Source organism: Venustampulla echinocandica (genome assembly GCF_003357145.1).
Source record: "Venustampulla echinocandica strain BP 5553 chromosome Unknown scaffold_0, whole genome shotgun sequence".
Lineage (NCBI taxonomy): Eukaryota > Fungi > Ascomycota > Leotiomycetes > Helotiales > Pleuroascaceae > Venustampulla > Venustampulla echinocandica.
The window spans coordinates 3,574,146-3,585,564 of record NW_022474205.1 but is presented as its reverse complement, the minus strand read 5'-3'; the positions used below and the strand labels follow the sequence as shown (position 1 = coordinate 3,585,564).

The window sequence follows — 11,419 nt, the reverse complement described above, 5'->3', positions numbered from 1 at the left end:
ATAAACAATGCTGGGGTCACTAGTGGGGACGCGATTGTGAATTGTAGGTTTTTCTGGCAAAATATGTAGGCATATTAGATTGCTCTAGGAACGAGGTTGTGCTTTCTACAAATATTGAACTCATAAAGTAGGACACCCACGGATTGGAAACTGGGAAGCGAATACCGTGCTTGTGGTTATAATATTCATCTACTTAGTCTAATATATCTTTATATAACTACATCCCCTATATCTGAGCATGAGTTTTACTAGTGAATGGCTAGATGTGGCTATGGTCCACTAAACGGCTTATTCCTTCTGCTGATTCTCTTCTTTTTGTTCCAGTCTCTGTTCCTTGCGCTCCCGTCTCTCTACTGCCTCCTTATCTTCCTCCTCAGTAGCAGCATCATCAGCTTCATCATCATCTTTTTTCATTGTCTTTTCCCGCTCCCTCTTCAACACATGATGCACAGCCTCGGTTGTCTCATCCTCCCTTTCATCCCAATCAACATCATACTCATTCGCCACGATCTTAATATCCTTCCTCAAGGAATTCGCTTCTTCAATTAGTGCCTCCCACCTCTGTAAATCAAAACCGCGGTCTTGATAGAGCTTATTTTGGCGGCGAGAGACGGTGAGGTTTAGGGCTGCGCGGTAGGAGACTTCTCGGTTGTGCCAGAGGAACCAGAGGTAACTCATCATGATTATGGAGAGACCTGCCAAATACTGTAGTGTACACGTGAGACAATTGCTTTTGAAGCCAAGCAAATTAAACGGGTGGAGGCGGACAGGGACAAGACATACTGTGATCGGCTCCATTGTATCCCAACCATAATCCGTCTGGAAGGTAATATGATAGATAGCACCCCACCACGCCAAGAGCACACCGAACCCACCCATCGCCAGCCTTTGTGCGCCGCGATGAGCTAGTTCGTCACATTCCTTCTTCACACTTGCTAGAGTGGCTATTTGCTTCGACGTCTTTCGTAACCGGACTCGCAAGTAATGCGTCCGATCGTTGAAACTAGGAACACCAACCCTTATTTCCTTATTTGCGCCCTCGATCTCAATAGCGAATTCCTTGCCCCTCGCGGCATCACGGATAAAATCACCGATTTCAGTGCTACTAGACCACCGAACGAATTTCTTCTTCCTCATTTCCCTATCGCGGGAAGCCTTTTCACGGCCTTCTCCGCTGTAGACTTCTACTCCTCCTTCGCCGGGCCCGCCTCTTAAATCGCTTTCTATTCTCTGGCTCTTGTCCCGCGCCTCGCCGTCCTGGACGCCGGTTGGTGATGGTGAGGGTGATTTAATTTTCCCAGGCTTCCTTGCCTTCCCATCGACTATCTGCTCATCGCTGCCTTCTTCTTGCTGTTCCACATCCTCATCGTACCTGGGGTCACGTTTAATTTCACCTTGAACGCTATCTTCTGCCCGGAAAAAGATCCGGGGTATTACTTCCTTTCCGTCCTGGCCCTTGATCATAGGTAGCTCGGATTGAATGAGCCGCTCGAGGTAAGAGAGGGGTTGTTGGGGGTGGACGAGGAGGGCGAGGGGTTCAATGGATTTCCGGTCAGAATTTTTGTCCAAGGTTGTGAGGGGGATGATCAATTTGAGGAGACGGGAGGGCGTTGTGAGGAGTTTGCCTGCGGAAAGTTAGCCTTGGTTACATTGCAATTCAAGAGATGGGCATGGTGGAAAGGTCCGGATGGGAAGGGTACTGCACCCATTGTCATTGCAGAAGCACTGCGCATCCTCTTGACAGGAGGCATGTCAGATCCCTCTCTATGCCATGGCGTCTTGGCCTGCAATTCTGTCTGCTCCCCAATAACATCGTCGAGTTGAGAATTGGGCTGTTGTTCTTGTTCGTTCCGGCCCCTGTGGTGTGGAGCTTTGCCTTTCTCAGTGTATCCTTCTTTCTCAGAACACCTGCGTGAAGAGAATTCCCGACTTGTATATTGTGATTGTATTCGGCGTAGAAAAACAATTGGTTTGCGCGGTTGCTGCTGTTGCTGTGCATTCTGTCTCTGGTGTAGGTCTGCAAGAATGAGCATGTGCGAATTCGATGCTGTCCTTGACGGGATGCACTTTGGCAGCACCCGAAACGTGGGTCTCATTCTTGGTACGACTAAGATATGAGAGTTCTAACTGTAAAGATTCTGATTAAGGTCATCGCTGCCCATACATTTTGACATATGAATTGAGCTTAACGTGCGAAGTTGTGAAGCTGGGCCACAATCATCAATGACGTAGGGAGTACATGCGCGACAGGGAGACCCAAGGACGGGAGACGGGAGACGGGATCGGCAGGACCACGATTAAACAGGCACAGCACTTCGTACCCTGTACTCTTACGGTGTACTCCGTACTTGTACTCAGACCCCAAGACAGCAGACTATGTATTATATTTTAGAAGAGACATTTTGTTACCTACCTGTAGGTATGGAACCTACGACTAATACATTCGCAAAACAGCTATATACCAGTCACGTTTTCAATTGCCAGCAATGCACTAAAATAATACAAGTTGCGCATCGCACCTACACATCTATGCATCACCCAAAAGTCTGTCTGTGCATCAATCATCTCTCATCCCGTTTCCACAGCCCTTCTAAAATTACAGTACCTTCCCAGGACCTCCTCTACTCTCCCTTGAGCTTATCTTGCGTCACGCTAAAGGCCATGTCCAACAATTCAGTCTCCTCCTTAATATGGTGGGACTTCAACCCAGTCGCCACACTGGCGCTAGGGTTGCGGCCTGCGTACATGACGTGCTTGCGATCATGGTATTGTGTGTGGTTCAATAATGTCTCGATTCTTGGCTGCGTGAAGCTCCAGCCACCAGCGTTAAGAGGCTCCTCTTGACACCAGACAATGGTCTTAGCATTTGGATATGTGTCAAGATTCTCCTTCAGTTGTTGCCACGGGAAGGGGTTCAGCTGCTCAATTCGAGTAATGGCTGTGTTTTTGATGCCCTTGTCGGCTCGAGACTTGTGGAGAGCAGCGTAGACTTGACCAGTACAGAGGATAACACGATCGATTTCCTCGGGCTCGGCAATGGTCTTCCCATGTTCTGGGTCGGGAATGATCCACTGGAATTGCGAATCGCCCGTGAACTCCTCAATTGACGATCGTGCTATAGGATGGCGAAGGAGTGACTTCGAGAAGAATATAATAAGAGCTAGATTATGTAAGTAATAAACCCTGACAAATTGGCTGAGAACTTACGCTTCCTGAATTGTCTGTTCATCTGTCTCCGTAGAATATGGAACAAGTTTGCTGGGGTTGTCATATAGGCAATCTGCATATTGCAGTCTTGGTGCTGACGCTCGAGCTTCTCAGGCGGTGGGAAAATGCGAGGATCTTCGTTGGATAATTGAAGATATCTTTCCATACGGCCAGACGAGTGCTCAGGGCCTTGTCCGTCATATCCGTGAGGTAATGACATAACCAAGCCAGATCTCTGCATCCATTTAACCTCACCAGACGCAATAAATTGATCAATGATGCACTGCGCGTTGTTGGCGAAATCACCGAACTGGGCCTCCCACATGACAAGAGCATTTGGTGACGACAAGGAGTAGCCGTACTCAAAGCCCAGCACACCAAACTCGCTCAATGAGGAGTTTGAGATGACGAATTTGCCTTGATCCTTACTAACGTGTTGTAGTGGAGTGTAGGTCTTTTCATTGTCCTGATCGTGGAAGACCGCATGTCTTTGCGAAAAGGTTCCACGCTCAACATCCTGACCAGAGACTCGAACATGGTGTCCTTCATTGACGAGAGATCCGAAAGCGAGCGCCTCAGCTGTCGACCAATCGATGTTCTTGCCTTCCTCCACGGTCTTGATACGACTTGAAAGAATACGTTTCAGGTTACGGTGAACATTGAAGCCCTCTGGTGCGGTACCAATAACTTCAGCGATATGCTCGAGGGTGTGGGCGGGCACACCGGTTGGGTTGTGGGGAAGGACTTCTGTTGCCAATTCCTTTGGTGATTTGAAGCCGTTCCAGGCCGATGTGGTCCATTCCTTTGATGTTGGTTGGTAATCCTTGCTCTTCGCAAAGCTCTCCTCCAACATGCCCCAGACCCATTTGCGATGCTCATCAATATCTTCCTTGGTGAAGCTACCATCCTTCAACAGCTGGTTGATATAGATATCGATTTGCGGCTCATGCGTCTGGATACGTTTGTACATCAAAGGTTGCGTGAAAGATGGTTGATCTGTCTCGTTATGACCATACTTGCGATAACAGACAAGATCAATAACGACATCGGTCTGGAATGTTGCGCGCCAATCAGCTGCCAATTGGCATACGTAGTTGACAGCCTCTACATCGTCGGCATTAACGTGAAAGACTGGAGCATCAATTGACTTCGCAATATCTGTGCAGTAGGCAGTGGAGCGAGCGAATCGGGGATCAGTGGTGAAACCAATTTGGTTGTTGACCACCAAGTGGATTGTACCACCGGTGGAGTATGCCGGCAGTGAGTGGAATCCTAAGCACTCGTAAACAACACCCTGAGCAGCGAAAGCTGCATCTCCATGAAGGAGAACCCCCATAGCACTTTTATGTGTCTTCTCATCATTATTGTAATGTTGAATTGCTCTGGTCTTGCCCAAGACAACCGGGTCTTCGGCTTCCAGATGAGAAGGGTTGGCAACAAGGGAGAGTTGGACACGCTTGCCAGAAGGAGTGGGCCGCTCAAAGTTCATCCCCAAGTGGTATTTCACGTCTCCAGATCCTTCGTCCTCGGCTGCAGCGGAACCCGCGAATTCGCTAAAGATGGACTCGTTTGGTTTGCGGACGACATTGCTGAGAATATTGAGACGTCCACGATGGGGCATTCCGATGGAAATATCTTTGACGCCATAGTCCACGCTTCTGTCGATAAGAGCCTTCATTCCTGGTACTAAGGATTCGCAGCCCTCGAGACCGAATCGTTTATCATTGGGGTACTTAGTCGCCAGGAAATTTTCAAAACTCGAGCTCCAGATTAGACGGTCCAGAATTCTGCGCTTCTCGTCGACGGAGTATTTGAACGGCTGCTCAACCTCAATACGCTCACGGAGCCAGTCGCATTGTTCCCTATCGGGGATGTGAATATATTCGACTCCGTAGGAGCCACAGTAGATACGCTCACAAGCAGCAATGATATCTCGCAGCGTCATCTTCTCACGGCCCTCCTTCTTGAAACGAGGCAAAATCCCTGGACCAAGGCTATACTCAGTATCTAGATCCTTTTCCGTAAATTGATAATGCTCGAGTCGAAGTTCTTTTGGATTCTTGTAGCCGAATTCTTCAGCCTCGGCGCGGATGCCCAGAGGGTCGATGTTCGCCTTATGGTGGCCACGAGCTTGATATGCGCGAACCAGAAGCTGAACCTTCAGATGGTTCGTCACGTCTGAGCCAACGCCGGCGGACATTCCCAGACCTGGCATGAAGCTCGGGACGCCACCAGTAGGTGTTGGGACGAGGGTCGGTGGAGGAGTGAAAGCCTGCGACATTGGCATATCGCCGCTCTCCATGTTCCTGAAGTACACCTGCCATGACACATGTACACTTGATGGATCCTCCTTCCATTCCATGTACATCTCATCGATGTAGTTTGCGGTATTTCCGGATAAAAAACTGTCATTTGGGTCGGGAGCTGAGGCGACGGCGGCAGTATATCTCTTCTGGGAGACAACGGAGGTTGGATGCCGTTTTGACGCGAGACCAGACTTGACGGAAGAATTCGCACATACTAGAGGAGCGCGCGAGGTCGTGGAGAGCGATCGAGCTGCGCAGCCAGCCTTGAGGAGCTGGCTGCTCTTCTGCCGGAGGGACATTCGAAGCATTGTGCCGGCCAATACAATGAAGAAAGGGCAGGGGCAGACTGGTAATCAGAACAAAGATGCGCTACCATCAACGGTGGCGGCAGCTATACGTGGGAATCGGAAGTGTAGAATTGGGGTAAAAGGAGAGGCAGAGTAAGTCTTTTTGTATGAGCGGAAAGCGGAAGCGGAAACACGAGAACCGGGATGGGCGATGACAGAATTGCGTCTAAATAATTATCCAGCAGCGCACCGTAGTCTGTTGCCGCAGCCAGCCGCAGCCGAACTCGCCAATTGGCGCATACGAGTGTACCTTAAGGTACCGGACGAGCTGTGCTGTGCTTGTAGTCTTGTGCTCCGTACAGTACGAGTATACGGTCATAACTAGAAATCTAGCACCCAATCGCCAATAAAGACAAGAACATCAACGTCTTCGTGCCTACGCATAGAGAATCGCCAATTCAAAAGCACAGAGGACAAAGGTTTGCGAGCAAGGGGATCCGCTCCTTTGCTGCAGAGTATCATCATCTCACGGACACGGTTCGAATGATACCGAGTTGATACCGAGAAGGATATACGAGTACCGTCTATCCATTCTCGTGTATTGGGGCATCCCCGGATCAATATTAAGCTTGGCGTCCCTAATGCTCTAGAAGGCCAGGCTGCCCGTCACCTTTACCATCTTTGCGAGGCAGCGCCTATGGTCTAGATGTTAGTTAAGAGCATATAGCCATTGAAGAGATGGCTCCACCACCAGCGTTGGCGATTAAAGCGTCGGCTGCTTATAAAAAGAAAGATGGTGCCTTGAGCATTACCAGCGACCAAAAGGCGCTTCAGTGGCTCCCTTTGGGTGCCCAAGGGTTGGGGAAGGCAGTGACGATTGCAGTCGCAAACATTACCAGTACGTAAGACCTCTTTGGTGCCGTTAGTTTAATACTAAACGTTCAAGATTTGCAGCAGACGCCAGAATCCGCTGCAAAGGTCATGTTAAAGGTTTTCGACAAGTCACCTGACGCAGCTGAGCCGGTCACCCATCTTTTCCATTTCAACTCGCCATCAAACCCTCGTGGAGAGGCCAACTCTGTGAAAGATGTTTTGACGAGTCTGATCACTGCCACGAAGGCTAATGATGTGGGCGTGGGCAAAGCAAATGGCGCTGGCGGAGCATCCGCTGCGATGGCCATTGCCAGTGCTGTAGCGTCGAAGCAAGGTTCTGGGTCAGCCCGCTGGTACGATGATAATGCACTAAAGGTCGATATCGAGCTTCAGCAGTCCCTCATGAAGAAGGATCCAGCTTTACATCGGACTTATATGGAGGCGAGGCGGACAAAACCAGACAGTACATCAGACTCTCAATTCAATTCGCAATTCTGGTCCACTCGGACGAGCGTCCTGAGAGCTCATGCGGTTGATATCAACCAGAAAAAGGGAGCTTATAACGTGTTGTCAGCAGTGAAGCCACGCCAGGTTGGTGGAGAGCTCAAAATGAACATAAGTGCCGAGCAAGTGCAGCTTATTTTCAGTCAGCACCCGCTGGTAAAGCGAGTCTACGATGAGAATGTGCCTAAGCTTAACGAGACGGAGTTTTGGTCAAGGTTCTTTCTTAGTCGTTTGTTCAAGAAGCTCAAGGGCGAGAGAGTCTCTGAGGAGGACGGCACGGATCCTACTTTCGATAGATATCTCGATGCCAGCAATGACACTAGTCTCAGTCCGACACTCCTGGGATTGCACATTCCGAATACCATTAATCTTGAGGGCAATGAAGAGAACCAGGGCGGTATGAGCCGTGGCAACCGAGCAGACTTCACCATGAGGCCCGGCTCGGCAGCCAAGGTACCTATCGTCCGGACATTAAACAGTCTGAGCGAAAAGTTAATGGCTCATGTTGCCCCGTCTGATATCGATCCGGCGGCCCCCATCGGTATGGATGAGGAAACCTTTAATGCTCTGGCGCTGCGTGACCTGCAAGGTGATCCAGAGGAGAATCGGATCATGCTGAACATCAAGGAGCAAAGTCGATTTTTTGCGAATGAGAAGTCAACAGCGTCTGCCGAATCTGCGCTGTATTCCAAGCAGGTACCTTCGCAGGTACAGTCTGCATTGCGGGCAGACATCGATTCCACTGGGATGGGCGACCATGCTGGTGGCGCGTTCGACTTGGGCTCAGCTATAGGAGTACTAGAAGAGAGCGATAGTGAGGAGGAAGAAGGCGAGAAGCAACCTCATGTAGGCAGCAAAGCCAGTATTGCGCAGGCACAAAAACAAATTCTAGAAGGGATAAAAGCTCGTCGAATGGAGATTGACGGATCCGACGCTCAGTCATCACTGTGTGGCCTGTCACAGAAAATTTTCGACCGCTTGACCTTGACACATGCGACGACGACAGAGTTCTTGCATCATTTCTGGGTCATCTTTCTCTCGGGTGATGCTGACCGTGCTGGTGAACTAGAACGAGTGGTTGAGACCCTTGAGCGGGCCATGGACCGTATTAATTCAGTTGCCGCCGATGCCGAGAAGGAAAAAGAAGAAGTAATTCTCAAACAAAAGCAACACATTCGGGACGTTTGGGAGAAAACTGGGAAGAAAACTCATTGGAACTCAAATTCCGTCGGAGGAGGCGAGAAGATAGTCAAGGAGATGATGGAACCGACTATCAGAACTCTGCAGACGGCAACCCGGGAATATAGAAAGGCGCTCAGTGCGGAAGGGATAGATGCATCCTGAATATGTGTTCTACTTCGGGCTTCTCGATATCACACTCTAAGCATGATACCCAATAATCTGCAATATTCGGGTCTTAAATAGACTAACTGACGGCTTTAATATAGATACCTAAAGTATCTCTTTCACCAATAGTAAATGTCCTGCGTCGGGTATGATGCCCGTAACTTACTTTTTATGAAGAAGGAGCAATGTGGGTGCTATGTTGGTACTTAGTAAAGTACATCGCCGATAGGTCTTGCCTGTTTTATTTTGCTCTTCGCGTCCGAATGGATCGTCACATCAACTTTGCTGCACCAGTTCTTTACCTATCCCTGTGGCTATTGAATCAGCATTATTTGTCATTTTGGATGGCATTGCCCGATTAGCATCCTACTTCTTTTTGTTAAACACGATGGCTACTATCACCAGCTCCTTCACGAAGAAAGATAGTCTGCCAGTTCAATCGAGACCGCCTTTGCTCCCGAGAGTATTGTCTCCCAGCTCCACAGCACATAAGCAAGTCCGGCGTAAGACGTCCTTTGTGCTCTGGTCCAACTCTTCAGATGATCCTCCAAGCCCGCATAATTCAATCTACGATGCACAATACTTGTCAGCAAACAACAGCGAGGAAGGCAACAACGGGTCCGAGTCTTTCAACCTGCCGATATATAAACCATTAAATAACTCGCCAAGAAACAAAAACAATGCTAAAGGGGGAGAATCGTCTATTCCTTGCCACAGCATTTCCGAAACTTCAGCTAGAAACCATCAGAATTCGAGAGCCGCGGAGCCATATATGATAGACACCTCTGCCACAGACACACAATTCCTCTATGGACATGGAACACTTCTCAAAACTATTACCGAACAAAACAGCTGTGCCACCATGAACTCTCTTGCACGCCGAAAGTCCGTCGATGACCTACCAAACCCCCTCAATCACCGTGACAGCTTTGTTCTTGCCAAGAGTTTACGACGAAGGCATTCATTCAGCCTTGACGATCTCGCTCTTATCAAGCCATCGTATTATGATGGTTGCCCAGCTATTGAGAGTACAACACTCAAGCTCTTGCCGATACATGAAATATATGCACAACCAAAGTTCCCACTCCATGCGCCATTGCCTCGGCCGCAAACGCCACCAGGAATGCCTTCCTGGACTCAAGCCCAAAACCTTCCTGCTCGCCGCCACTTAGTCAATCCGCAACCCAATCGTCTGCAAAGGTTCTTCAGTCTATCAGCATCAGGATTTTTACTCTCATCTCATGCATCGCGGACTGACCCACCCACTGCAAACCGGGCCGTGTCCGCCCCAGTAGGTAGACGAGCACCCCGATTCCGACCAACAAGGAGTGCATATGCTCCAATTGATCAGCATCCGTTTAATCATGCTCCAGTAGCAAATATCTGCAATCCGAATGCCTCTCCAAGCACCTCGCGCTTGACCAACACCTCTGGGACCAATGCGGGGCGTAGATTCGGACGGCGAGTCCGTTTTACCGCTTCCGCTACTGCAAGAGACTCTGAAATGAATTCACTTCGGAATGCTATCGAATCTACCAGCTCCGTCGCCATAAACCCTATGGCAGCAATGCAAGTAACGCGCAGATCCCAGCACATATCAACGGAGCCAGGTTGCCCTCATCGGAAAGGCAGGCAGGCAGCGCTCAAAACATTAAGAAGTTCTCTGAATCATCGACATACAGCTTCACCTAATAACGAGTATACCGTAGCACGAGTCTCTGTGTCCCCTAGTCGGCAGAACTCTCCTGCATCATCAGTTCGAATCCTGCCACGGCCACTGAGCAACCCAGCATCCGTTATCTCGAGAAGTCCTACTACTGACCCCGTGTTTGGTATCCCCGAAAGATCAAACAGTTTGGTATTGTCCGTATCATCGGCGGCCCACCTGATGTCCGGCGCCCTGCAAGAGACCATGACGGAGCCGAAATCAAAGCCAACCCTATGCTGGAAATGTTGGGTTGAGATGGGGTTTGAGAAAATGGATCAATGGTGGCTAAAGAGCGCAAGCTGCTTATGTTTCGTATGTTGTGGATTTGATATTGAGGGTGATATGAGGCTGCGTTGTGGACCTCGCTCCTCTTCTGGAGCAAACTTTTGCCCATCGCCTCGGACTTCTACCACAGATATGCTGGGCCCTAGGAGAGTTGTTTTGAACGCGAGTGCCGCCATTTAAATTACGAGACTGGTTATGGAACCCATGGTTAAATGGCATAGTGATCACTCTGGAATTTTTGTCTTCAGTTGGTTATTGCCGTCTTGATCAGCAGTACAAATGGACGAAGTCTGTATATATTATATTATTAATAGAATGCCATCACTCACTAGCGTTGCCTATTTATCAAGTCAAGCCAAGAGAGCAAAATGTAGGAATCAAGTTTGTTCCCTCTTAGAGAATACGAGATTGCAATTATGCGCTCTAATCGAACTCTGGGCTAGAAGTCTGCGGTATAAGATCGTAGCAAACTATTGCCTATGAGTATCAACCGTATAAATTGCCGTACTGTAAAGATCTCAATATTTAACCTCGACATTACTGGCATAGGAGACTCTCTATTGTATTAAGGAAAGGGTAAGATAGAAATATTAGACGGACTATACAGATATGGGTAACGATTGCCATGCAAAACATTTTTGGCATGAAGGCGTGGCTCAATAGCAGCTAGCTAGTCTTCCACATGTTTGATGGCCAGTTAATTAACTCTATAGACCATCTAATCATTATCCTTTTGGGGTTGAGTCCCCGTGAAAATATGTATCTTTATTAGAAGTTATATAATCGACTTTCCTACGGAGGTGAGCTCCGACCTTGTTTGAAAGTCACGACGGCAGAGCCAGGCTTGGTAATGGATGGCCGACGGACCGGAGTTTAATACACAAGTTGTTACTCGGCCTGGA

General features: G+C 48.8%; 4 protein-coding genes across 4 annotated transcripts; 2 read left to right on the top strand and 2 right to left on the bottom strand.

The window, feature by feature from the left end:
• Positions 1 to 288: 288 nt before the first annotated feature.
• Positions 289 to 2,096, bottom strand: BP5553_01114 (Uncharacterized protein; the record flags this gene model as incomplete). Its single annotated transcript, XM_032009737.1, has 3 exons — positions 289 to 705; positions 784 to 1,625; positions 1,706 to 2,096. The coding sequence occupies 3 exons, from the start codon at positions 2,094 to 2,096 to the stop codon at positions 289 to 291; spliced, it is 1,650 nt and encodes a 549-aa protein (XP_031873791.1).
• A 525-nt stretch (positions 2,097 to 2,621) lies between these two features.
• Positions 2,622 to 5,821, bottom strand: BP5553_01113 (2-oxoglutarate dehydrogenase, E1 component; the record flags this gene model as incomplete). The annotated part of the gene is made up of 2 exons (XM_032009736.1): positions 2,622 to 3,160; positions 3,208 to 5,821. The coding sequence occupies 2 exons, from the start codon at positions 5,819 to 5,821 to the stop codon at positions 2,622 to 2,624; spliced, it is 3,153 nt and encodes a 1,050-aa protein (XP_031873790.1).
• Positions 5,822 to 6,538: 717 nt separating this feature from the next.
• On the top strand, positions 6,539 to 8,521 carry BP5553_01112 (Uncharacterized protein; the record flags this gene model as incomplete). Its single annotated transcript, XM_032009735.1, has 2 exons — positions 6,539 to 6,698; positions 6,747 to 8,521. The coding sequence occupies 2 exons, from the start codon at positions 6,539 to 6,541 to the stop codon at positions 8,519 to 8,521; spliced, it is 1,935 nt and encodes a 644-aa protein (XP_031873789.1).
• A 391-nt stretch (positions 8,522 to 8,912) lies between these two features.
• On the top strand, positions 8,913 to 10,697 carry BP5553_01111 (uncharacterized protein; the record flags this gene model as incomplete). The annotated part of the gene is made up of 1 exon (XM_032009734.1): positions 8,913 to 10,697. The coding sequence occupies one exon, from the start codon at positions 8,913 to 8,915 to the stop codon at positions 10,695 to 10,697; it is 1,785 nt and encodes a 594-aa protein (XP_031873788.1).
• Between the last annotated feature and the right edge of the window lie 722 nt (positions 10,698 to 11,419).